The sequence below is a fragment of the Prionailurus viverrinus genome, chromosome B1 (genome assembly GCF_022837055.1).
Source record: "Prionailurus viverrinus isolate Anna chromosome B1, UM_Priviv_1.0, whole genome shotgun sequence".
Classification (NCBI taxonomy): Eukaryota; Metazoa; Chordata; class Mammalia; order Carnivora; family Felidae; genus Prionailurus; species Prionailurus viverrinus.
The window spans coordinates 17,023,195-17,050,633 of NC_062564.1; the positions used below are offsets into that span (position 1 = coordinate 17,023,195).

General features: G+C 44.9%; 2 protein-coding genes and 1 pseudogene across 7 annotated transcripts in view; 2 read left to right on the forward strand and 1 right to left on the reverse strand.

The window, feature by feature from the left end:
* The first annotated feature begins 1,753 nt into the window (after positions 1-1,753).
* Positions 1,754-24,204, forward strand: LOC125163421 (cytochrome P450 4V2). 2 transcript variants are annotated; one of them, XM_047855104.1, is made up of 11 exons: positions 1,754-2,436; positions 7,371-7,483; positions 9,412-9,497; positions 10,283-10,473; positions 10,869-10,938; positions 12,492-12,618; positions 14,807-14,992; positions 17,532-17,634; positions 22,181-22,315; positions 22,410-22,589; positions 24,032-24,204. In XM_047855104.1, exons 1-11 carry the CDS (start codon positions 2,223-2,225, stop codon positions 24,202-24,204), a joined length of 1,578 nt encoding a protein of 525 aa, XP_047711060.1. In that variant the 5' UTR covers positions 1,754-2,222. The 2 variants fall into 2 exon arrangements, with proteins under 2 accessions (XP_047711060.1, XP_047711061.1); XM_047855105.1 differs by lacking the exons at positions 10,283-10,473; positions 10,869-10,938 and having other exon boundaries at positions 1,755-2,436.
* LOC125163729 (protein SET-like) lies at positions 19,195-22,158 on the reverse strand (annotated as a pseudogene).
* A 2,623-nt stretch (positions 24,205-26,827) lies between the features above and the next one.
* The window catches only part of KLKB1 (kallikrein B1), a 33,589-nt gene continuing 32,977 nt past the window's right edge, over positions 26,828-27,439 (forward strand). For 4 of the 5 annotated variants that reach the window (XM_047855096.1, XM_047855097.1, XM_047855098.1 and 1 more), the window contains exon 1: positions 26,843-26,965. The gene's annotated coding sequence lies outside the window, so the exon portion shown is untranslated. Of the gene's footprint in view, positions 26,966-27,439 lie in introns of all 5 variants that reach the window. The other variant, XM_047855099.1, reaches the window with a different exon arrangement.

A 27,439-nucleotide genomic window follows, 5' to 3' on the forward strand; every position in this document is an offset into this window, starting at 1 on the left:
CCTAGGCCCTTTGTAAGTTAATAAAAGGAAACCTCCAGGACACCTGGGTGACTCAGTGGGTTAAGCATCATCCCACTCTTGATTTGGGCCCCGCCTTGGACTCTGCCCTGGGCATGGAACCTGCTTAGGAATCTCTCTCTCCGTCTCTCTCTCCCTCTCTAAAATTAAACGAATGAATGAATGAATGGAAACCTCCTGTGAAATGAAGGAGGAGGCCAGACGGGAGAGTTCACACACCCTACCACTCTTCCTCAATTGCAGACCCAACACAAGGGTACTTGCAGGTGGTACGACTTTACTAACCCTTAGGGTGTGGGGCTGGGGGGAGGGAGAAAGGTTTTTCTTTCCCCTAGCAACAGCCCAGCCAATGAGAGACTGTCACAGCTCAGCCAATGAGAAGCCACTACACTTTAAACTCCCAGTTTAGACAAAGGAGTTTCAGTTTCTAGCAGCCACTCCCAATCCCCTCCCTCCTGTATAAAACAACGTTTTGGAGATCCCTGGGTGGCTCAGGCCACAGTCTCAAGGTTTGTGAGTTGGAGCCCCACATTGGGCTCCCTTCCGTCCGTGCAGAACCCACTTCGGATCCTCTGCCCTGTCCTCTCTCTCTGCCCCTGCAGCACTCACACTCTCTCAAAAATAAACTTTTTTTTTTAAAGTGTTTTTTCTTCTTTGTTCTCCACACCTGTCTATGGTTTTGCTGTCTGCTGTGTCTCAAAATTGCAACTCTCGGCTGTTTCCAAATATACCCATTTTGCTGGTAAGATAAGTGAGTTTTAGGGGCGCCTGGGTGGCGCAGTCGGTTAAGCATCCGACTTCAGCCAGGTCACGATCTTGCGGTCCGTGAGTTCGAGCCCCACGTCAGGCTCTGGGCTGATGGCTCAGAGCCTGGAGCCTGCTTCCGATTCTGTGTCTCCCTCTCTGCCCCTCCCCCGTTCATGCTCTGTCTCTCTCTGTCCCCAAAATAAATAAACGTTGAAAAAAAAAATTTAAAAAAAAAAAAAAGAAAAGTGAGTTTTATTTTTAAGGTTAAGGCAGGACCAAGGCTGCCGGAAGAAAACAGGGGAAGTGGTAGTTAGGGAGCTTAGTCCTTGGGCAGAATTCCAGCCTCCCAGTCACTTTGCTCTTCCTTCTGCAGGCTCAGTGCTTTGCCTTCATTCCCTCTTGAAGAGCTCACTACAACTACCATCCCCTTACAACCGCCCCACTCCCCCCTACCTTTCCCAGCTTCTCTTACTCCGCGTCTTTCCAAGGCCTTGACCTTCCCCTCTCACTTGTTCTGGCTGCTGACTTTTCACGGTCCCAAGGATATTGTGGAAAATATTTGCATCACAGCAACCTTACCCAGCTGTCCCTAGTCCCAGGGGGCCACCGGATGCAAACTGGAAGCCGCCGCTCCCAAGGATGTTGCCCCTAAAGCTGCCCGAAGATCAAAGCGGAAGGCCGCTCGGCGTGATGGAGAAGCCGGGGTGCAGCCCCGCAGGCAGGCAGGCAGGCAAGCAGCCAGGCCCCAAAGGGTAGAACCCTGCCCGTTGCGCGAGGAAGCATGAGGTCAGGGACGCAGCCAGGAAAAAAATAAGCCCCAAAGGCTGCCTTTCAAACCAAATGCCTCTTTATTTCAATGTTCAAATAGCCGGTTCTCTGTAGCTGCGGTTCCCCCGTGCGTGACCAGCAGCGGGGACCTAAAGCCCAAAGCCCTGCCCCGCCCTGGCCACACGCAGCTGCCTCAAATTCCACCCCCATTCTTCTCCTCCCCACTCAAGTGCCTTCACTTACATTCAGCAACACCCCATAGCAGCTGGGAGCTGTGTTCCCCTCTGTCAGTTTCCGCTGGACCAAACACGGAGGCCGGAGTGCACGGCGTAGGTTTGTGCCCAGCGCAGTAACAACCCGGCTGCTGCTGTTTGGGGAGCCTGGGAGGCTCCAGTCTAGTCCCGAGGCCCAGGGCGGCCGCCGCAGGGAGAAGCCCCGGTCTCCGGGTCCCCGCCGTAGGGAGGCCGGGCCTGTCTCCTGCCGGAGGAGGAAGAAGCGAGCGGCCCGGGCGCCACCTCTTTCCCCTTGGGGGAGGGCGCTGGCATCCTCGCGGCGGCCGCGGCTCGGGGGCTCCCGGAGTCCCGGAACTCCTCCCAGGACCGGCGCACTTGAACTCCGGGAGTTGGCCCAGCACCTCGCCCCGCCGTCCTGCCAGTCTCCGTCCCAGTGCGGAGCGGCCCGCCGGCGCGATGCTGGCGCTGTGGCTGGTGGGCCTGGGGCAGAAGCTGCTGATCTGGGGCGCGCTGGGCGCCTTCTCCGTGGCGGGAGCCACTCTTCTCCTGAGCCTCCTGCAGATGGTGGCGAGGTGCGCGCGGCAATGGCAGCAGATGAGGGGCCTCCCCACGTTGCCCGGCTGCTACCCCTTGGTGGGACACGCGCTGATGATGAAGCCAGAGGGGAAAGGTAAGAGACGCGGGGGCCGGTGGGCTTCCTAGCCTGCGCGGACCCGCCAGCAGGAAGGCCCAGGGTGCAGGAGCTTCCCTGCCCCCCCACCTCCCCCCTACCCGCCCCGGGCTCAGCCGGTCCACAGCTGCTCCCCGCCAGCCCCCCTGCTCATCAGCCTAGAGCACCACGACTTGAGGGCCGCTTTGGAGAAACAAGAATCTGTCCCCTGCTGGAGAGTGGGTTCCCAGTTCTATCCGGTTTGCCCTTACGACCCCTGATAAAATTGCTCCTGCCTCTGTTTCACATCAAGTTTTTCTTTATGTATAGGCTGGAACGCAGTATGTGTAAGCTGTCCTTCTTCCTCTTCTCTTCTTTTCCCACTTGAGAGCTGTTCCTATCTCTAAACACTGCCTGTCTTCTTTCTTGGCTGTTAAAGCCTAAGAGCAGAAACTTCCCTGGAGCGGGGAATGCACCTGAAAACAGTCCCATCATCCTCCACCCACCCCCTGCCCTCGGAAAATTAGGGACTAGAGATTTCATCTGAGGCTTCCCTCCCTCCCCGCATCACATTTGACCACAACTTTATAGCCTTCTTGACCTTCTTATTTTAGTTCTTTTGAGGAGGTTAGGTGCTAACAGTGAACTACAAGGGCAGGGCCGTCTGGCAAACTTAACACACCAGGTTTTAAAAGCCTTCTTTATGAAACAGTGCATTGTTTTTGTTTTTTGTTTTTGTTTCTTGTTTTTGTTAGGTTTCATGGATGAGGGGAAAAATCACTGTGAGTGAGAAAGTTCTCAGAAGCACCTGGTTTCACAGTCTCCCATCAGAGACAGTGAATTAGATCTTAGCACTCCATTTTCATGGGTGTGCAAATGGGGATACCCAGGGTTCAAAAGATTGGCCCCAAATGACAGGTTCTAAAATGAGCCTAGGACCACAATCCAGTTTCGCCTCAGATTAATTGTTTCACAAGTTGAACATTAACTCCAAAACTTGATGTATTATTTCTTTTCTAGCTCTCCCCTCCCCCCACCCCTAACCCTCATGCTGTCATTGCATCCCCACAGAAATAGATAAGGCCTCATGGGGCGGGAGTGACCTGGGGGGTGTTTATCAAAATATCGGAAATGTTCCCTGGCAGAAGAAATCCAAGTTAACCTTTCACCAATTAAACATCAATGTGACTAATGTTACAAGTTATCCGACACCGCATCTAGATGTCTGAAAATCGTGTTTGTAGAAATCATCTAGGTTGATACTAACAGCAGAGCTAACCTCTTCTTCTACCCTGAGACTTTATAGCATTAAAGAGTCACTGTGTCGACATATAGGGCTCCCATTTCCCAGCAAGAAATAATATGCTTAAGAAATCTCATCATATTCTTTTGGGAATTTATTCTAAACATTGAAATCTCTAGTGAATGAGACCTGTTTCAAAATAAACTTGTGAGTCGATTGGAATATATATATTTTTTCAACGTTTTATTTATTTTTGGGACAGAGAGAGACAGAGCATGAACGGGGGAGGGGCAGAGAGAGAGGGAGACACAGAATCGGAAACAGGCTCCAGGCTCTGAGCCATCAGCCCAGAGCCTGACGCGGGGCTCGAACTCACGGACCGCGAGATTGTGACCTGGTTGAAGTCGGACGCTTAACCGACTGCGCCACCCAGGCGCCCCCTGATTGGAATATTTAAAGCAAGTCTCCCTGGAGTTACTTTCTAAGTGAAAAGAGTGACAACATACTGGCTTTGACGAAAGGACTTTTTAATCCATCCACAAGTACTGGGTTTTGGCATCAGGCAAAGCTTTGCTCCGTTTCCGGCTTTGCAACCGAGTTGTTTTAATTTGAGGAGTTGTTTAAAACTCTCTAAAGGGAAAAGAGCAAGAGGAGAACTACAGCAACGGCCAGAAGACATTGAACAAAATGGCAGTATCGATTATTTCTTGAAATGTAAATGGACTGAATCCTCCAATAAGAACACATAGTGTGGCTGCATGGATAGGAAAACAAGACCCATTTTTATGGTGCTTACAAGAGACTCGCTTCAGACATAAGGACACACACAGACTGAAAGCGAAGGGTTGGAAAACGATGTTTCATGCAAATGGAAACCGAAAGAAAACTGGGAAGCTACGCTTACACCAGACAAAATAGAGTTTAAAACGATGACTGAAATCAAAGACCAACAGGGTATTCATGATAATAAAGGGGTCAATCCAATAAGAAGATACGGCCTTTATAAATGTAAATGTACCCGACACAGAAGTACCAAGATGTGTAAAGCCAATATTAAAATTTTCTAAGTTAGAGTTTTTACCCTTAACTTGTAAGTTAATTGTATGACAGTTATTTTAAGGTTAAATTCAATGCATGCTATTTCCAGATCGCTGTCTAGAGCTCGGTTAGAGTAAGTTCCTTAATTGTCAGTCAAACACGGGGCCCTCCCTGGTGCCCAACATTGGGCTAAACAAAGTGGCTGGTGTCAGAATAGTCCAACATACGTTGCTTGTTCTCATTGACCTTGTCTCTTAGGCAGGAGGCTGTGCTTCTGATTTTGTGGCCACTGTTCAAACTCCAGCCTCGATAATCTCACCTGGAGTTCTGCCCTTGACTTTCCATTGGCGTTTCAAACCAATTTCTTGCTTTTTTAGTCCATTATGTCAACACCTGCCTGCCCTAACTGTTCTCTGATATCGGACCTGTTACCTTCCAACCACAGGCTCAGATTTCCCTGTCTCCTCTATCAGGTCACACAAGGCAGGAAGTTATCGTGAGACATGGCATTCTGACACCGTTGACTTGACCCAGCTCTTCTCATAGCAATTTTGACAACCATTTAGACCAGGCGACATTTGAAAGCAATATGGCGTAATGGTCAAGATGGAGCACTGTAGTGTCTTACCGCCTTAAGTACAAAGCCAGGTTCCATCATTTACTCTCTGTGATAGTGGGCAAGTTTCGTCAATTGTGACAGTAATCATGCCTTTCATTTAACTATGGTGAGGCGTAAAAGACAGTGCATCAAAAACGCTAACTCTAGCTCAGACATAGAATAATTTGCTGCTGTAGGGGCGCCTGGGTGGCTCAGTCGGTTAAGCGTCCGACTTCGGCTCAGGTCACGATCTCACAGTCCGTGAGTTCGAGCCCCGCGTCGGGCTCTGTGCTGACTGCTCAGAGCCTGGAGCCTGTTCCAGATTCTGTCTCCCTCTCTCTCTGACCCTCCCCTGTTCATGCTCTGTCTCTCTCTGTCTCAAAAATAAATAAAAACCTTAAAAAAAATTAAAAAAAAAAGAATAACTTGCTGCTGTAAAGGAATAGGACATAATGGATGTTAGCTCTTTTAGGGTAATTATTACTAGGTTTCGATGTGCTGAAACCTGCAAACACTTAAAAAAGTCATTACTATGTATTTAGTATTATATGGAGTGGACATCCGTGAGCTCCTGTCCTGTACTGTGCACAACCTGACCTGGGATTGGGTGAAGCCTGGGATCGGGTGAAGCTTAATGATGGATGAAGAGCAGGGATGGGCCGAGCCTGTGCACATTATTGACACTGAAAAAGTGCTGAAAAGTTGAATAGTTTGTTTTTTATGCCGTATCAATTTGTCCCTGGTGCCCAAATTCCCATGTCGAAACAACTCTGTCAAAGTACCTTAAGTACCGCATTAGTAGCCTCACAGTGAGGTTGAAATTAGCCTTGCTGTTGTCAATCAGGCTTTCCCTTTGCCCAGGAGAAGTCCTGCATCCACATCTGCCTACCCGCTAGCCTGCCTCTCCTCACCCCTCCCTAGCTGGATTTTCCCAGCAGTGGAAGGAGGCTTCTGGTCCATTTCCTAACATGTAATCACTTGGCCAGCTGGGACTCAAATCCTCCCTTAACCTCATCTTGTTTGACTTGTGTTCCGAAAACATGCCTCACCTTTGCCAGGTTTTTATCTGAGGCCTGGACCCTGTGTCTCAATTCTTCGGTCACCTGCTGTCGTTTGTTTCTACCCAGATGGCACTCATCGACATGGCATTTCTTCACTGAGAATTTTGCAATGGCTTGATCTCTCCTGAGGCCATGCTGCATTCCCCAGACAGGGGCTTCATGGATTTCTACACGGAAAGTGTTGACTCCCGAGTTTTCCACACTACTTTGATGCTGGAGTTGGGATTGATGGTCACCATTTCCCCAAACCTGATGCAAACGCCAGCCAGAAAGCGCAGCCAATGCCCCTAACCCTGGCTGCATCGAACTCCAGCCTTTTCCCCACCCCCAGCGGCTTCCTGTGGCCCCCATATACCCAGGTGATTCACAGATCTCACACACCCTGGTGTTACTGTCCTAAAATACGATTCCAGTCTTGCCAATCCTCATCAGAAACTGCCAATGAGTGTATAAAAGCAAATCAAACCCTCCAGTGCTCCAATCTCCCCTCCCGATGATATCACCCCATCTAATGTTGTGGCTGCACCTACAGGGAATTTTCAGAGTTTCACGCTTCTGCTCTGCTGTTTCTGCTGTTTGGTTGACATTCTCTCTCGACTCCTACTTCCCCTTTTCTGCCTATAAAAATACAACTCATGTTTTAATGCTCGAATACCATCTCCTTCATGATTTTTTTTTTTTTCAGTCCTGTCCATGAGGACCAGTAACTCCTCAGACCTAAACTTCTATCTTAGCAACCATTTTATTTTGTCTGGTATTACAGAAGTGACCATCTCCCATAGCTAGCAGCTCCCTGAGAGTCAGGATTGGGTCCTTTGGAAGTACATGTTTCTTGTACATTATCTTACTCATAATTAAATTACCCTCACAATTCAGTCATTATAGCCTTCAACAGGGACAGTGTGGTGGACCTCGAAGATGTGAGAGACTTGGCAAATATTAAATGACTTGCCCAAAGTAAACAACCCAAAAGGCACAATAAGAAACTCACTTAAAATTAAATCTCTCCTCCCAGAATTTTTTCAGCAGCTAATTTGTTACACAGAAGAATATCGGCATTTTCCAGTGCTGAAACTCTGGCTTGGACCAGTACCACTCTTGGCCATTTATAATGCAGAAAACGTGGAGGTGAGTGTGTGGGAAATAGGATCACTTTTCCACTGTATATTCGATGGTGTGAGAGTCTCATCCAAATAAAGATAGCAAAAATGTTCTTACATGAAAAAAAATTTTTGTTTGAACATTTATTTATTTTTGAGAGACGGAGCCCAAGTGGGGGAGGAGCGGAGAAAGAAGGAGACACAGAATCCGAAGCAGGCTCCAGGCTCTGAGCCATCAGCACAGAGCCCGACGCGGGGCTTGAACTCATGAACCATGTGCTCATGACCTGAACCGAAGTCGGATGCTCAACCTACTGAGCCACCCAGGCGCCCCAAAAATGTTCTTACATTTAATTGAATTTAGTATATTGAGCATTTCACTAAATATTTTTGGCTATGTGGGTGCCATTTAATGCTTTCCAGATATAGTGTAAATATGGGGGGTGGGTAGTAGCCTCTAGATGTCTGTGCGCATCTGATATCAAGTCTAATACATTCTCCTTTTTTGAAAAGTCTACACAAGGATACAGTTTCATAGAGCCACAAGTAGGTTATTCCACAAGGTGAGCACATGTTACCTGCCAGACATTGTTTTCTCAGTCTAAAAATATAGGACTAATAAAGTATGAGTGTTTCTCTCAAGATGCTCTGAGTCTCCTATCCATTACAAATGTATTACTCCAAGTTAATTTTCTTAAAAAAGAATGCTCATCTGATATTGATAGGGCAGATATCGTTAATCCATGCTATTGAAATTGGGAATATACTCCCAAAGAATACGTTTTACTTATCATTATGACTCTGGGGAGACTATCTTGTGGTTTGATGAGCAAAGGATTTGGGTCAGGGAGTAAAAATGGGGTGAGCAGGGTTTCTTTGCATGGAACAAAATGAAAAACAGAATTTCCTAGGCGATGGCGCTGGGATATGTCTTTCTTAGATATTGCCGTGAAAATGTGTGCTTCGTCTTGTACCGCACTGTAGCAGCCTGGTTCCGAGTAGATAATGAGGAGACAGGCATAGGATTTCAGCCATGGCTGACTTGGTGTGAGCAGGCTTGATATGTGTGGGTGGAGATCTATCCAGAATGCAGGACTGGAACAACGAGCCCAGGCAGCACTTTGTGCTCAGACCTAAATGCTCATCCTTGCTACCTCACTTGGATTCCAGGGGGTCTAATCATACTCAGGGCCTTCAGTGTTGCCTACATGCTGGGGACACTCAAATATGCACTTCTAGTTCAAGTCTTAGCCTGAGCATCTCACCTACCTGCTTTCAGACCATAGCGACTTGAATGTCTCCAAGTCAACATGCCCACAAATGAACTTGTGACTTTTATCTTCCTAGACATGGTCGTCCTTGGATTCACCTAGCTCCTCTCCCCCGTCCCCCTACCCACAGTCAATGACTCCTCTTGGTTCCTAGTTCATGGTAGGAGCCAGGGTATCGTCTTGGACATTTTCCTTTCTCTCAGCTCCATTTGGTCCCCAAGACCGAATGACACTTGGATGTTCAACACTCTACTTGACTTTTTTAGAGGCCCAGGAATAAAAATGAATCGCTGAGAAATAGTTCTGAGACGTTACTTTAAAAAGTAGTGTTCTGGGCACCTGGATGGCCCGGTGAAGCATTTGGCTTCGGCTCGGTTCATGATCTCATGCTTCATGAGTTCGAGTCCCGAATCAGGCTCTCTGCTGTCAGCACAGAGCCCACTTCAGATCCTCTGTCTCCCTCTCTTTCTGCCTCTCCCCTGCTTTTCTGTGTGTGTGTGTGTGTGTGTGTGTGTGTGTGTGTGTGTGTGTGTATGCACGCTTTCTCTCTTTCTCAAAAATAAATACACATCAAGAAAAAAAAAGATAAGATGCTAAATTTTGTTAAAAGGTGGTCCTGTACTCTTACAATTGAAATTATTTTGATATCTATATATCTCTCAATTTATTTTCCCCTCTTTCCAAGGTAATTTTAAGTAGTTCAAGTCAAATTGACAAATCCTGTGTGTACAAGTTCCTAGAACCATGGCTTGGCCTGGGACTCCTTACCAGGTACGTCGTCGTCACTTTGTAAAGCCGTCTCGTAGAATCAGTTACTTCTATTGGTAACTTGTGATGTCAGGAATTGGCACAAAGTAATCTTCCCATCCCGAGACTGTGCTACCAGGAAGCTGGGGAGAAGCTGGAAGGAAAGGACTGGAGAACACTGGGCTCTGACGGACAGGAGTCCAGCGTGTATGGTAACCTGTAGCCATGGTACTCGGTAATGGTGATGACCGGTGTCCTGAGAAGACTCAGGTCCTGGTGTGTGAATGGAGTAAAGGAAAGTGTTTGGAACAGGCAAATCTTGAAAATCCAGTGAAGAGGGAAGTCAGCCCCAGCCAAGTATAGGGAGCACAAAAACCTCAGTCCTGGGGCTGGCGTCCAAAAATAGGACTCCATCCTCTGGGAGGGGGCCTACCAAGAGAGAGGCGGGACCCTTGTGGGTCTGTGAAGAATCTGAAGAGAATAGAGATCAAAGGAGAATCACAGACCATCAGGATCAGCTGAGGACTAAGGTAGTAATCGAGGGGAGACAAAATATTCTAACTTAGAAACTCAGAAATTGAGACAAATTCTTCCATTTGTCAAGTTTTATGAGGGCTCCTTTAAATACGACCCAATTTAGAAAAAGATCTGAAATACCCACATTCTGTGACTATATATGAGTCTTTGTCATGCTGACCAAAGCACGTGAGAACCTATAGATTAAGCTGTTTCGGGAGAATTTTGTTGAACTGGCTAAATTTACACTCTGTTTCTCCTCTTTTATTTGTAACCATGTATTGTATTTCTAGTACTGGAAACAAGTGGCGATCTAGGAGAAAATTGTTAACACCCACTTTCCATTTTACAATTCTGGAAGATTTCTTAGATGTCATGAATGAACAAGCAAACGTATTGGTTAATAAGCTTGAAAAACATGTTAACCAAGAAGCCTTTAACTGCTTTTTTTACATCACTCTTTGTGCCTTAGATATAATTTGTGGTAAGTCTCAATGATTTGTTTCTAAAGGTACGCTGTAGCGTAGACTGGCCCACACAGACACTAACATTCCATTGGGAAGGCCAAGGAGGGGATTGGAAAGGCTCCTGGATTGTTCAGGATGGTCCTGTTGCTAAGCCGCCTGAGTAGCAGCAGCCCCTGCTAAGGCTTTGGGCAGGATTGTCACAGAGCCCACATGCCAGGAAGGTCAGAGGGAAGGAAGAAGCAGCAAGCAGGAACAGGGAATAGAAGGTACAAGAGAAAAGGGGGAGAGAACAATTTCAAAACCTATAAGAACCGAGCAGGACCTACGTCTTCTTTTTAAGGGGTGGTCACTGGAAAACGAACGCAGGATAGGTGATGGAATTGAATGGTTGCTTCTTGCTTCTATTGTACAGAAACAGCCATGGGGAAGAACATTGGTGCTCAAAGTAATGATGATTCCGAGTACGTCCGTGCAATTTATAGGTAAACGAAGTCCTTTGGATTGTCTTTAAAATGGTTCTTGATTAGGGCTTTGAAAAGGATTGCTGATAATTTGTGAGTGTCTTTTTCATTGTTTCAAAAGGAAACTTTATGCTGAAATTAACCCAGTCGTTTAAGCATGTATTTGAGCAGTAGAGGAACGGTTTTGTAAATGATAACACACCCAGATGATGCCGTAAGTTACGACGATTATTTTATAATATGTTGAGGGATTACATTATGACACTAAGTGCTAAAGGCAAAACCAGATTTTTGGTATGATAACCACCAGGTATAAAGAATTATTTATAGAAGGAGGGATACCTGGGTGGCTCAGTCAGTTAAGCGTCTGACTCTTGATTTCCGCTCCGGTCATGATCTCACGGTTTGTGAGTTCGAGCCCTGCATCAGGCTCTGCACTGACAGAGCAGAGCCTGCTCGGGATTCTCTCTCTCTCCCTCTCTCTCTCTCCCTCTCTCAAAATAAATGAGTAAACATTTGAAAAACACGATTTATAGGAAGAAAACACTGGAAGGCACTATACCAAAATATCAGTTGCGGTTATTACTGTTTGCGTGCGTGCGTCTCTTTTTCTTACCGTGTTTTGTTTTTGTGGCTGTTCATTCTCCTTTCCCATATTTTCTGCTGAGTATGTATTATTTCTTCGTGGAAATCATCAATTTTTACCTTGAAACTGGCTGGCAGTTATTCAGCTATTAAGAGTCAGGGCCAGGATTTGATCTGACACATCCTATCTTGAAGTTCACTGCTGATTTCACCTTATTTTAATAAATGCGTACTGAGCGTCTATAACCTGCCATCCACTGCACTAGTCCTGACTACTTGTGTCGCCTCACACAAATAGGAAGAAAGCAGGGACACACACAGTGAAACAGATGAATGTAAACATAAATTCTAATAATTGCTTAGAAAGAAACGACCAAGTTGACATTAGAGAGGGAAAGAGGGCTATGCCCTACGGGTGAGTGGTCGGCAAGAGCCTCTCTAAAGAATTGGTGTCTAAGCCTGTCTCGAAGGAGGAGATCACGCTAGAGGTCTGGCTGCTATCTTGCCGGACATGACAAGGGAGGCACTCGGGACAGCTGTGTGACACATGGGTATTCAGCGAGCACTTCTCTGCAGAAGGGGATGATCAGTTGCTTTTCTGTCACTCCGGAGGCGTGATTAAGCTAATGAGTGGCTATTAAAAACTGGCAGATTTCATCCCAGTGGGTGATCCCAGAGCCACAGCAGCCTTGGGAGGTCAGGAACTCTTTCTGGAGAAGGAGAAGCAGGCCTCAGGTGCCCATCTAGTCCGGATGTGTTATAACAAATTCTTCCTTCTGCTAATGAAACCATTAAAATGTTAAGCTTCACTGGACGTGTAAAAGCCCGTGCATTCATTGTTGAGCATGAAGCACAGGGCTCTTAGTAGCCTTTCGGATAAGTCCTCCTCATTCCCGTATATTTCCCTCGTTAAGAGCAGGCATTGAATAGGTGCTGGGGAAAGAGACATTTCCGGTGTATCGGCTACCGTATTTTTATCCCATTTACAGGATGAGTGATTTGATATCTCGAAGAATGAGGATGCCGTGGCTCTGGCTTGACTTTTTGTTTCTTATGTGTAAAGTAGGATGGGAACACAAAAGGAACCTAAAGATCCTACATAATTTTACCAATAAGGTAAGTCCTCAATTCATTTTTTTTAGTGTGGTATAATATAAAAATTTGCCCTTAGGGCCGTTTTCAATGTCCAATTTGGGGGGCTTTAAGTACATTCAAGTTGCTATGCAACCATTGCTACTATCCATTTCTAGGACTTAAAAAAATTTTGTTTTAATGTTTATTTATTTTTGAGAGAGATACAAACAGAGCACGGGAGAGGGAGGGGCAGAGAGAGAGGGAGTCACAGAATCTGAAGCAGGCTCCAGGCTCTGAGCACTCAGCACAGAGCCTGATGCGGGGCTCGAACCCATGAGCCGTGAGACCATGACCTGAGGCGAAGTCAGATCCTTAACCGAATGAGCCACCCAGGCGCCCCATAGGACTTTTTTAAGTCCGAGATTTTTGTGCTTTTGTTAATATCCTCAGTGTAGGACCATGAAGCCTGAGTCTCATAAAATTTGAATTGAATAATGGAAAAAAGTAGGCAACCTGATCACATTTCAATGTATTTAGTAATTTTTTTAACGTTTTTATTTATTTTTGAGACAGAGAGAGACAGAACAGGAACAGGGGAGGGGCAGAGAGAGAGAGGGAGACACAGAATCTGAAGCAGGCTCCAGGTTCCGAGCTGTCAGCACAGAGCCTGACGTGGGGCTCGAACTCACGGAGTGTGAGATCGTGACCTGAGCTGAAGTCAGATGCTTAACCGACTGAGCTACCCGGGTGCGCTTTAGTAAATATTAATTAAGCAGTTGCTAAGTGCTAAAACTTTGCCAAGTGTTAGAGATATAGTAACGAGTAAGACACGTATGTTCCCTACTCTAAAGTAGGTTAGTTTAGTAAGGGAGTTTATTAAAATGGCAAAATGAGGTATGAGCTATGAATATTTATTAACAAACAAGGTGCTATGTTAAAAGAACATAGAGACAAGTATTATGAGGGTCTTCTGGAAGATGTTCGTATTAGACAGTAGTTTTCAAAGGCAAAGGGCCTTTCTAGTATCATTTTAACTTAGAAAAGATTAAAGTTAACTGGATGTTCCTATTTCCAATTCAAAGATTACAAAGCGATCGTGATGTTGTTTTGGATATAGGATGCCAGTCTGTGTTAAAGATGCAGATAGGGCAATCAACCAGGCTGTAGGAGAATGGCCAACAGTTTATATTTTATGGGTGTAATTGAATTTGTCCTCAGACGTCATGCATTAATATCAATATCAGTAATTAATGAATTCCAAACTGGATGAACAATATTATTCATTTGATAAATATTGAAAACTACGTTCTGAATGCTAGGCACTAGGGGGTTCCATCACGAAGGCTTGCCTTCCAAGAACTTAGGATCCGTTCATTCAAACCACTTAGTAGCAGGTTCGGTCAGTTGCCTGATAGGAGACAACAAGTTGAAATGTGGAGCCAAACGGAGTGTGCGGGCTGTAATGCTTCCATTCATTCAACAGATAATGAACGTTCTTAAAATGCCAGGTGTAGTGTTCTAGAGGTTGGAAAGATATCGATAAGCCAAGACAAATTTACTGCCACGTGGTCAGACATTGGAATCAGAAGAGAAAGGCACTAAATAGCGAGTATAACATAATCCCAGATGGCAAGGGAAGTAAGACATGAAGTAGGGTTAGGAAGATAGTGCTAGGGACTGGCATAGCAGTGATCAGGGAAGGTCTTTCTGTTAGTGCTACCATGAGCAGAGACTTGAAAGGAAGGCGGAGCCAGCCATGCCGAGGAAGGAGCAGTCTAGCCAGAAGCCACAGCAAGCAAACAGGTGAACTTACCATCAACCTGCCATTTCTTTACTCCAATACAACAGGTAATTAGAGCGACGTGTAATTAGTCTACTATATAACGATTGAGTTTTCTCCAGCACCTATACTTTTTTTCTCGATGGCTCAGTCAGATCTCTAGGGTACCATCTAGTAGACCGTTACACCCCGTTGGAAAGTCTGTGAAAACGGCACTTGAAAATTCTGAAGCTGTCTGACAATTAAATTCATGTTTACGAGTCTTATCAAAGAATGCCATAAAATGGTAACAGGCAGCTTGACTATATTTTTACAAGAGCCTAAGTTGTGATTGAGGATAGGAAAGGTTTAGAAAAAATAAGTTAAAGAAGCTGGGATATTTGCACAGGAGAGTGTATTGTTAGATTATAACACATTCCAAAGCAAAGCATATGATGGTTTAAATCACAGGTCATCTCTGAACGGGCCAAGGAACTGAAGAGAGACGAAGAACAGAGAAGTGGTGACAAGGACTCTTCCCCCTCCAAGAATAAACGCAGGGCTTTTCTTGACTTGCTTTTAAATGTGACTGATGATGAAGGGAACAAGCTAAGTCACGAAGAGGTTCGAGAAGAAGTGGACACTTTCATGTTTGAGGTATTGTATGTCATCATGTTATTTTCAGGTATCATTAAATAAATTCCAGCTATTTTTTTAGAATCTATAACATTATTTATTATTTTTTTAAATTTTTTTTCAACGTTTATTTATTTTTGGGACAGAGAGAGACAGAGCATGAACGGGGGAGGGGCAGAGAGAGAGGGAGACACAGAATCAGAAACAGGCTCCAGGCTCTGAGCCATCAGCCCAGAGCCCGACGTGGGGCTCGAACTCCCGGACCACGAGGTCATGACCTGGCTGAAGTCGGACGCTTAACCGACTGCGCCACCCAGGCGCCCCTATAACATTATTTTTTTAAAGTGTAATGAAATTTTTAAGTAGCTTCATAGAGCTAAGAAAGGGTCATCAGGCTAGCATTAAAATTTACACAATTTAAGAACCTGATTAAGTATCAGGTCAACTTCCGTGTTCAGAAAAACCTTTGAGTCATGGTGGGTACGGCATAGACACATTTTTTTTTTCCCCCTCAAGAAAATCTAAGATCTGTCAGACTTTTCCAAGAAGAAGAGCGGCCAGCGATTGCTGTGTTCTTTTTAGTCTGTGAAACCCCCTAGTCTGTTTCTTCACTACGTCCTTTGAAAGAAGCCCGTTTGCTTCCTGAGTCCTTAGCTACTGCCCTGAGCTGCCCTACCTTAGAAAGAGAACAAGAGCCGCCCCATGGACAATTTAACCAGTTTGAGATTTAAAAAAAAAAAAAAAAAGATCTCCGGTCTTCCAGTAATAATAGTAATAATAAAAGATGCAGTTTTTGACAAAGAGAATTCTAACTGTATTAAATATCATGAGGGGTGAGTCTCTCAACATATGTGGATTGCCGGATAAAGAAATGGTTTTTTTAAGCACCGCGTGGTAATATATTGGAAACGGAGGAGAGCAAAAGGCATCCACCATTTCCGATGGCTCAGCACATGCTCACGGGTGTGTTAGCTGCACCCCCGGGGCCGTCTAGATGCAGTGCTAGAGCACATCCGTCCTTTTGTCCCGAGGGAGGTCGGTCTGTGTCCTGTAGCTGAAAGCGGGTCGCGTTAAGCGTCTGTAGGCTTGAGCTCTCTTCCCGGCTCTGTGCTCACTGGCCCTGTGAGATGCTTCCAATCATCCCCGATCTCTGTCATCGCTTTCCTATGTGTACGACAGAGAGATGGGCTAGGGCAGTGATTTTTAAACTTCTTTTTTTAAGCAGAGGGCTTTACCGGAAAGAAATTTTATGTGGAAAATGGACACCCACGGAGCTAAAAAGTGGAGAGGTGATACGCACGTAGGCTCTGGGGCCAGATCCCCCGCCATAAGCTGTCCTAGAGGTGTAACCTTGGGCACCTCATCGAGCCTTTCTGGGCCTCGGTGTCCTCATTGTTCGAGCACGGGCCTCACGGATTAGATGAATGATGTTTTCAAGTGTACCAACAATTGTGCCCAGGAACCATACCGTAGATCTTGGCTATTATTATTTGATGTTGAAGTGGAGAGACCTTCTCACATCTCCACCCCGTAGGCACACACATGCGCACACACACGTACATGCGCACACACATGTACATGCATACAAGTGCACACACATGCATTGTCATGCATGCACCTACACGTACACATACATACGTGTGTAGGGCATGCAAACATCCCTCTCACCTTCGTGAAGACAACCAGCCTGATGATCTTTTTCTTCCAGTTTTAACAGCCTGAAATTCTACATTTTTTTTCTCCTTTGCATCAAATAGGCATACCACAAACTATCACATCGTGACCTAACGTGACATCCTCCATAACGTGGATGCAGGCTCTTGGGGCCATGCCTTTAACTGCCTGGGAGCCAGTCATTACATATGAAGATTTTTACCCCTACCCCCTCCCAGCAGCACGCTCCTGTGAATTCCATGCTTAGTTTCGCTCTGGGTAGCAGATAAAACAAAATGGGAAGCTCTGTCTCGGTATTTGATCTCTAAAATGTGAATTATAGTACCAAGTATTTCATGAAGCTCTGGGGAAGAACAGTCATGTTAGTTTCTGCACCTAGTTAGTGCTTAGTGTTTTGCCTAGAACTTGGCAAAATTAAATGAAGCTGTTAATCAACTTCTTGCCCTGGAGAATTACTCAGAACTGCATATGTACTCCCTGGGTACATATCCATACTCAATGGGTAAAGCCTACCTTGCAAATAGGGGAAGTGGAGAAGTACAGTTCTGGCAAGTTGGCTCAGAAAAGCCGGACTTCCTCCCCCCGCCCCCCACTTCAAAACTGTCTGGCCTACCCCGTTGCTTGGAACGCCCGCCCCCTTATCAGCACAGCTGAGCCACTTCTTACCAAGTAGACAGCTCCATGTCATGGTCAAGTGTCCGTCTACGCAGGAAGGGATTGTTTTATAGGTTTGTTTGTCACCAAGGTGAGATGCTGAATGGGATTAATTTGTTATGTTCTGGAGTCAGATTGCAACTGTCAGATCCAATTCAAAATGGAGTCATCCTGTCCTATCTTCTCGATATAGCTCTGCTCTTTAAGCCGTTGTTTCTTCTCACCTTTGTAGGGCCATGACACGACTGCAGCAGCAATAAACTTGTCCTTGTATCTATTGGGTTCTTACCCAGAAGTCCAGAAACACGTGGACAGTGAACTGGAGGAAGTGTTTGGTATGTTTGGCCCCAACATTAGCGGCTCTGGGGGTCCCACGTCCGCCGAAACAGACGCCATTCATGCTCATTCAGGATGTGCTGTAGGACCTGTTGTAAAGTCAGTGTAATAAGCAGGAAGCCTCCCTTATGGGATCCCTTCCAGTACTGTCTCCTTTGCAAGGCCTCCCCTGTTCACTTACAGGCATTGGCCAACCACCTGGTGTGTGACTGCCCTAGGCTAGACACTGGGGGTGCATAGATAAATGCTACTGTCTCCAAGGACCTCACTGCTTACTAGATGAACCAGCTATTGTCCATAAAGTATGGAGTCCTGGCTGTGCACTTGAGTGATAAGAAGAAGGTGATATTTGGGAGCAGTGGGGAGCAGGTGATGTTAGTGAGAGGGGATCCAGGAGAGGTGTTTCCCATAGGATTGCATATGGCCACAAATGAGAGGAAAGTTGGGTGAAGCGGAGAGGCCATCCTTTCTTTTTTTTAATTTATTATTTTTTATTTTTTTAATATGAAATTTATTGTCAAACTGGTTTCCATACAACACCCAGTGCTCATCCCAAAAGGAGCCCTCCTCAATACCCATCCCCCTCCCCCCTCTCCCACCCCCCCATCAACCCTCAGTTTGTTCTCAGTTTATAAGAGTCTCTTATGCTTTGGCTCCCTCCCTCTCTAACCTTTTTTTTTTCTTCCCCTCCCCCATGGACTTCTGCTAAGTTTCTCAGGATCCACATAAGAGTGAAAACATACGGTATCTGTCTTTCTCTGTAGGACTTATTTCACTTAGCATCACACTCTCCAGTTCCGAGGCCATTATTTCTATTACACAACCAGCAATCAACAGGTGAGGAGTCCTAGGCTGAGGTCAACAGGGATGTCACAGAGTCTCAGTCTTGCTCTTTTTTTTCTCTCTGTTCTTCACCATCTTGGCTTTTGTGCCCTTGGTTGTTGTTGGAGGTCTCGTGTGTATCTTCAAGACGAAAAGGAAGGGGAGGAGGGGATGAAGGATGTATTAGTTTCCTGTGCCTTCTGTAATACACTCTACAAGCTGGGTGGCTTAAAACAACAGAAATTTATTTTTTTCACAGTTCTGAACACCAGAAATCCAAGATCAGTATTGCTGAGCCGAAGTCAATGTGTCGGTGGGGTTGTACTCCTCCTGGAAGCTCTAGGAGAGAATCTGTTCCTTCCCACTTCTGGTGGCCACATCACTCAGATCTCAGCTTCTATTTTCACACCCCCTTCTCTTCACTCTGTGTGTGTGTGTGTGTGTGTGTGTGTGTGTGTGTGTGTGTGTGTCTGTGTCTGTGTGTCTGTGTAATCTCTCTCATCCTCTCCTATAAAGACATTTGTGATGGCATTCGGAGCCCAGATGAATAATCCAGAATAATCTCCCCGTTTTTATATCATTAACTGAATCAAATCTGTAAAGGTACCTTTTCCCCAAATAAGGTAATATTCACCGGTTCCAGGGATTAGCACCTGACATATATAGGAGCCATTACCAGCCTACCACACAGAGGCTATGCATTGTGCCATCAACTTTATCCTTTGCTGATTCACACATCATGTGGCTCCCATAGCTGGAAGGAGAAAATGAAAGATTGGGTCAGCCGGCCAACAAAATGGTGTCTCTTCATAGAGAAGAGAAGTGGGGAAGGAAAAAACAGGAGAGGGAAGACATTCTAGAAAGAGGAGAATGTCCAGATGGACAATGGCACAGAAATGGAAAAGTTTGGAGGACAGTAGTGAATCGTGAGGGGCAGCTAGAATTTAACACATGTGGTACAATGTATTGAGAGATGAGGTTGGACAAGTAGTTTTGAGTTCGGATTGTGTGAGGCCTAGACATCTCAAGAAGGAAGACTTTATTTTGTAGACTGGAGGCAATCTTAACTTTTTGGCTCTGTTTCTATCGTCATTTTATTTATTTTTTTCTGTATTGATTTCAATTCTCTCATATTGCCTGTGGTGAGTAAACTTGGTTTTTCAGAAGCTCACAAGTGTTTTTGGAACATGTTCACATTTCGTAACCTCTACGATGTCCAGCTCGTTGCTGTTGATCTCACGTGATTAAAGCATCATTATTAGTAGATGGCTTATTTGGCCACTTCTCATGTTTTCTACTGATTGTCCCTCACTTTTTCTTCTATCCCCAGTATTAGTTCTAAAATTTCATGAGCAACTCATCTTTGGGTATTGAGTTGCAGGTATAAATTCCTCTTGTTACACATAAAATTAACCATTTATCGGTGTGTATTTAGTTTTATTGTAACAAAGCCACTTGTGCCCTGTTCATGTTTAAAGTCAAGCGTCATCTTTTCCCTCCAGTGAAACAAAAAGAAAATTTAAAAATAAACAGGAACAAAATTACAATAGAGAATGTCAATCCCAAATACGGTCTTACAGGCTCGCCGAGTCTCCCATGGAGCGGTAGGGCTCAAGGCACTAGGAGAGAATTTTATTTCCAAAGTGTCATGTTAAACTGTAAAGATTTCCATTAAACATCACAATTAAACATGGCTGAAGGAGAAGCCACGTTGTCAAGATGCCCACTTCACCGACCCAAACATCTGAAACCCACCCTTCCCTGATCTAGAAATGCATTTTTTTAAAAATTAAAACCAAGAGAAAGTAACCAGATACATTTTGGTAAATGCTAACTGTGTCCATAATCACGTAGAGACACAAAGTAATCTCTGAGCCCAGTACTGAGGAAAAGGAGGAAAAGAGCTAGAATTCTAGGCACTCTCACGTGGGGCCCGGGCACCCACCAGCTTCCAGCAGAGCTAAGACAGCTGAAGGTTTTTCTTTTTTCCCCATGTGTTGTTTATATGAAGTTTTGGTTGAGACAGAAAAAGATAAGAATGAATTAAGAACAGAAAATGGTAGAGTTTCTCTTCCTACTGTATTATGCTCAAGGTATTGCCCCCCGCCCCCCATCCCAATAAGTTGAGAATCATTGTGTAAAGGAGGAGAAAGAGACTTCAAGAACAGCATGGCTGAGTACAAGGGGGCTGGAGAAAATTAAGACAGGAGATTGGAATCCATCATCTTCATTCTATTCTTCATTAGTGTGTTCTCCTCGTCCTCCACCACCACCACCACCACCACCACCACCACCACCACCACCACCCCCTTCTCCATCATCCATGGCAGGAACCAAGTAGTATTGCGATGGGTTTTACCAAACATCATCTTAGACGTCCCTTCCTTACTCATCTGTACCTGCATCAAGATGGCCAGTAAGCCAGAGAATGAAGCTCCCTGGTTCCTCATGCTCCCTCTTCCTATGGCTTTATTTTGCATTTGACTTGAATGTTTTATCCAATCCTTTCCAATTCCCATTTGATTTCAGTAGATTTTGAAGATGGATCACGCTCTCATCTAGATGAAATTCTTTGGAGAGAGCTTTGTTTTTGAAGGAAGGGTTTTTATCAAAGTGAACATCTGTTCCATAACCTGATTTAATATCTTCCAAATCTGTCACTTCAACTCTGGTCAGATAATGCAATGCCTCTTTGTCTTCCTCTCCAAGGAATACAGATCTGTGGATGGCTGTTACCCCAACTGTTGTTACCGCAGAATTTGGGATCTTGGCAATCATTTCCAGCTTGCTTTGAAAACATGCTCGGTGGCGTTTGTTATATTTCTGTTCTACTTTCAAAATCTCTCCACTGGCTTGTTCCTTAAGTCCGTCTGTACTGATTTCATTCCAGCTGCTCCTTGCTATTCTCATTCTTCCTTTGGTAAGTCCAGGGAGGTTGATGTCTCTTCTGGCCGGAAGGCAAGACCATCTTAGTTTCTTTGTTGGACACAGGAGCAAAAGGCGATTAGGGGCCATGCTGTGGGGAAAGTCCAAGAATCTGGCTCAAGAGAAGATGCACATCTGGAAGCTCTGAGAACTCAAAATTAACCATTTTTTTTTTTAATTTTTTTTCAACGTTTATTTATTTTTGGGACAGAGAGAGACAGAGCATGAACGGGGGAGGGGCAGAGAGAGAGGGAGACACAGAATCGGAAACAGGCTCCAGGCTCTGAGCCATCAGCCCAGAGCCCGACGCGGGGCTCGAACTCACGGACCGTGAGATCGTGACCTGGCTGAAGTCGGACGCTTAACCGACTGCGCCACCCAGGCGCCCCAAAATTAACCATTTTAAAGTAGATGAGTTCGTACATTCACAGTGTTGCACCACTTTTACTCTAATTCCAAAGCATGTTCAGCACCCCAAAAGGAAACCCTGCACCGTTAATCAGCCACATCCCATTCCCTCTTCCTCCAGCCCCTGTCTCTGTCAGCCTCTCTGTCTCTGTGGATATACCTGTTCTGAGCCCTTCCTATAAGTTCTATCATTCGGTACGTGGCCTTTTGTGTCTTGTTTCTTTCACTTAACACGTTGTCTAATTTTATTTTGATTATGTATAATATTAGAAATCCTACTTTGGCTGTAGGTATTTAACATCCGGCGCTTGGATTAATTCCTTGTTGATGTCCCATTCCCCAAGCCCATATGGTTCTTTCATGGTCATCTCGTGTATTTACTTTGATCAGGGAAGTCTGATCGTCCTGCTACCGTAGAAGACCTGAAGAAACTTAGATACCTGGAATGTGTCATTAAGGAGAGCCTCCGCCTTTTTCCTTCTGTCCCCTTATTTGCCCGCAATCTTACTGAAGATTGTGAAGTTGGTAAGAACTCTATGATTAGAATAATAGGGAAGATGGATTTTTTTTAACATCTGTCTTGCTCCATTCTTATGGCATATTGCCTATTTCTTGACAGCGGGGTACAAAATTGTGAAAGGCTCTCAAGCAATCATCGTTCCCTATGCACTGCATAGAGATCCAAGATACTTCCCAAATCCTGAGGAATTCCAGCCGGAACGGTTCTTTCCCGAGAATTCGCAAGGACGCCACCCATTCGCATATGTGCCTTTCTCTGCTGGACCCAGAAACTGTATAGGTTTGTATCCATCAGAATTGGTTTGATCTTTCCAGCCCATGTGGTAGTGGGTTTCTCAGAATACTTTCTTTTTCTTTTTTAAATTTTTTAACGTTTATTTATTTTTGAGAGAGAGAACACACACACAAGTGGGGGAGGGGCAGAGAGGGAGACACAGAATCCGAAGCAGGCTCCAGGCTCTGAGCTGTCAGCACAGAGTCCAACATGGGGCTCGAACCCACAAACTGCGAGATCGTGACCCGAGCTGAAGTCGGACGCTCAACCGACTGAGCCACCCAGGCGCCCCCTCACAATAATTTCTTTGAGATGTCATGTCTCCTAGGCTACGGTCTCTTAAAAATTGGTTTCTTTTTTCTTCCACTTCACTCTACATTATTGTCTCGAAAAAAGATTGTCGTAAAGTAGAATAGTTTGCTAGGGCCACCATAACAAAGTACTCCCAACTGGGTGGCTTCAACAACAGATACTCATTTTCTCATATTCTGGAGGCTGCAAGTCTGAAATTGAGATATGAACAAGGTTGGTTTCTTCAGAGATCATTCTAAACCTTGGCTTATAGATGGTCGTCTTCTCCCGTATCTTCCTGTATCTTCCCGGTCTTTCCTGTGTGTGTCGTATCCTGATCTCTTCTTTGTATGAAAACATTAGATTGGATTAGGGTCCATCCGTATGAGCTCATTTTAAGTTAATTAGGCTCTGTAAATATTCTGTCTGCAAACACAGTCACATTCTGAGGTACAGGGTGGGGTAGGGCTTCAACATGCAAATTTACCGGGACAGAATTCAGTTCATAACATACAGCGCAATCAGTTTCATGGTAGAGTTTTAAAATACTGTAGATTTGGGGTCCATGTTGGATGTATTTTATATGGTAGAAAATGTATTCGTAGCAGTTTTATTTAACCTAACATCTACGTTTGTTGCTTTTAAGAATCGCATTTGGCAAAACAGAAGCAAAGAATGTTTACCATATGGCCAGCTGAAGTACTTAAACAAAATGGATGCACATCACCGTGCATTATACACACTTTGGCTTTAGGATCTCTAGCATTTTATGAGGATGTAAATGCAGGTGTTAGCAAAATGAGGTCAGATTTAAATGGACGAATCTGAAGCCTATCTGGTGACTCTGTAGTAAATTAAATTAAAGGCCCAATAAGCCATCTACAGTACTGTAGTGATCTCATGCTTCAATGACCCTAGAATTCATCTGGGATTACTGCCAAAATACAGATACGTGCCCCACCCCAGCTATTGGGCTGCACTGGGTAGGGGCGGGGAAGGGGGCTTAAGAATCTTCATTTTTAACCAAGACCTCAAGTAACTCTGCTTCTCCTTATTGTGAAAATATAAGATTGCTTGCTTCCTCTAATAGGACCGGTGATTCCTCACCTTTGAGATCTATGTATATTTAAAGTAATGCCATTTTCATTAACTTGAAGGTCAAAAATATGCCACAATGGAAGAAAAGGTCGTCCTCTCCTGCATCCTGAGACATTTTTGGGTAGAATCCAACCAGAAAAGAGAAGAACTTGGTCTGGCGGGAGAGCTGATTCTTCGTCCAACCAGTGGCATCTGGATCAAGCTGACGAGGAGAAACGGAGATGCGTCCTAACCATAGTCCTTGGCTGTGCCCTTGTCACGTGAACGGTCTTTCTTGAAGGGAGCTGGATTTACGATTTCTAGATCTGGGTTCAATATTCTGAGTCCCTAGACCTATTTTTTTCTTGTCCCCACTTCTGTTGGGATCAAGCTCCCCAAAGAGTTTTTATATTTGCATCACGACCATAGGTCTTAGCCCTGGTCTCGATCCCCAAAGTAGAGTTAACCAGTGACAACACCCAAGTAAACATATGATAGGTTTCTCAGCAGAGGGATCCACAGGCCAATTCAATTCAATTGGCACACCGAAAGAATATAATTTAATGGAGATTCCAGAATTTTTTAAAGGTATTCTTACTGACTGGGGAACATGTATATGCATGTATACATACGCATTTAATTTGAAAAGGGTGGGTAATTAAGTACTTAGACCTAAGAAGCTCAAGTTTTAAAATTATATGAGTGACATCAAATATGAGAAGAAGAATTATTATGGCACTTTTCAGATTATATTGCCTGGACTTGATAATTTTTTAAGTTGACTCATAAGTTCTGTTCCTGTTTCCCTTTTGACCAGGTGCCGATAGCCGTGACTTCATTATCCTTAGCATCACAACTAGCCTTATATATCATACACAGTTGGGAAAGACTCCTCTCGGTAATTTCCAATCCCCCACAGTGCCTCAGAGGTTTGAGTAATGGCTCTTGGGGCTGGGAGGACCTGAGAACTTAACTAGTTATACTCCCTTTTATTCGAAGCGTCTGAAATCAGTGAGAAGGTAAGTTTCTGCCCAGAGTCACGCCGCTGGTGGGTGACAGGGCTGGAAACGGAGGTCTGCGCATCTCTCCATTCCCACCGTGATGGACTGCGCTGTGTTATGCTCTTATTTGATGGAACTCAGGTCTGTAGCTAGATGTGTCCTTAGAACACAGCTCTTTCTGCCTCCGATTTTGGGATATTTCTTCTAGAGCTCTTCCATCATTAAAGGAAAAGAGAAGCCACCCATCTGTATTTAGTAACTCAGGAATATCTCACTTAGTTTAGGGTTAGACTTCCAGTAAATTCAGTCCTCCGGAACATACCTCCCAAGCTGATAACTGACTTTCTCTGAGTTCTAATTCCGTAGGCAATATCTGTATCCCCTCAACCGGTGCCTTTAAAAAGTGACTTTTAATGAACATAGTATCATTGTTGCTTCAGTTTTCCCAAGGCAATAGCAGAGAGAAGCAACAGAGTAAGAGGATGGAATTTCTCTTCTCCAATGGCTGTCCCAGGGAGAGATTGCAAACCAAAGCCATTTGCAAGCGCTTCAGGCTGAGTCATTTAGGGCAGGGTCAGCAGCTCTACCCACTTTACTATCCCAGGGAACCCCAGTGCGGACAACCCAGTGGCTTAGTTGATGAGAAAAAGTCAAGGAAGTATATGATACAGTTGAAAAAGGTTCATAGCATATGCTTAACTTTGTTAGCTAGAAAGCGGATATATTGGGGCGCCTGGGTGGCGCAGTCGGTTAAGCGTCCAACTTCAGCTCAGGTCACGATCTCGCGGTCCGGGAGTTCGAGCCCCGCGTCGGGCTCTGGGCTGATGGCTCAGAGCCTGGAGCCTGTTTCCGATTCTGTGTCTCCCTCTCTCTCTGCCCCTCCCCCGTTCATGCTCTGTCTCTCTCTGTCCCAAAAATAAATAAACGTTGAAAAAAAAATTAAAAAAAAAAAAAGAAAGTGGATATATGTACAAAATCTTATTTCCAGATGACTATGGATAATCAAAGTTTTATTCATGGAAATTAGTATTATTTCTCAATTGTATGCATTTAGATTGAAAACTTGCTTCTTCCTCTTTTTCTCTTCCTTTCTTTCTCCCTCTCCTCTCTCTCTCTCTCTCTCTCTCTCTCTCTCTCTCTCTCTCTCTCTCTCTCTCTCTCTCTTCAGTGGCCCTGCCCTGGATGTGAAATTAAAGCAAAACATTGCTTAATGTTACCTTTTGGCCTGAGATCTTCATGTAGCTCCAGAATAATTTGTTACTTGTGTTTTAATTGAAAATTCTCGTAACCATGTTAGAGGGAGAATGGACTGTATATCAAAAGCAGACGCTGATTTTTTTTTTAAATAAGAGAATAATCAAGTATCTATGACCCTATTACTCGTCTAACTGCTGCTTGAAAGAGGTATCTCAAGAAAAATAAATTACATTTTAATCATGGGTGCTATATTTTATTCTGAGAATTGATGTTATCTTGGAACATAGATAGCTTTATTTTTTTTTTTTCAACGTTTATTTTTTGGGACAGAGAGAGACAGAGCATGAACGGGGGAGGGGCAGAGAGAGAGGGAGACACAGAATCGGAAACAGGCTCCAGGCTCTGAGCCATCAGCCCAGAGCCCGACGTGGGGCTCGAACTCACGGACCGCGAGATCGTGACCTGGCTGAAGTCGGACGCTTAACCGACTGTGCCACCCAGGCGCCCTGGAACGTAGATAGCTTTAAAGGACACATTAGCGGGTGACTGATTCGTAATGAGTAATAAAGGAAATAGCACTTTTGAACTGGTATCATCACTGCTACGCAGACGTTCCAACAAAATGTTCCTTGTGCCCTCGTCATAGACTGATGCTGAGTTTTCCTGGGTCTGAAGAATTAACTGGACACGAAGTAGAGATCCCAGCACAGTTTGCTCGGCTGAGAGCAGCAAGTGAAATCTCCTAGAGGGGCCTGGGAATCCGCAAAACCACAAGCATCATTGGAACCCAGCATTGCAGGCTGGAAACCTCTCCAGGTGACGGGCTAGTGAACTGATTGATGCTGTGTTCATTGTCACAGACAACAAAAGAATGTCAGTTTCTGGACCAAACGACCTGTCTTACAACGAAAGAGGTGCTGCCTGTGTGGCACGCGCGTGCGCACACACACACACACACACACACACACACACACACGCACACTGTATCTAGAAGATCAAAACGTTTTGCTTTCCAGCATCTAAAGGGGTGCTGGTAGGAACATGACAAATTTTTGAGTCTGCCTAGAAACCTCCCTCCTTCTTTTAGGAACAGTACCCCCTTTATCTCTGAAACTGTCCCATGATCAATACCTCCCCCAATTTTCTTCTGTTTCTCGCCTTTTTGCTTCCCCAACATATCTACACGCTGTAAATGTACAGTTCTCGTTGATGACGCCATGTTCTCAGGCAATCCCACCGTCTTAAGTGGACTGACCCAAGCAGGGTCCGCTCAGATTCTCTCCTTGGGAA

Excerpts from the sequence above, each read along its gene's own strand:
- LOC125163421 (XM_047855104.1), top strand. The coding sequence starts at position 2,223 with ATGCTGGCGCTGTGGCTGGTGGGCCTGGGGCAGAAGCTGCTGATCTGG. Across the intron at positions 9,498-10,282 it reads GGCCTGGGACTCCTTACCAG|TACTGGAAACAAGTGGCGAT; the intron begins GTACGTCGTCGT and ends TTGTATTTCTAG. Across the intron at positions 14,993-17,531 it reads TGGACACTTTCATGTTTGAG|GGCCATGACACGACTGCAGC; the intron begins GTATTGTATGTC and ends TCACCTTTGTAG.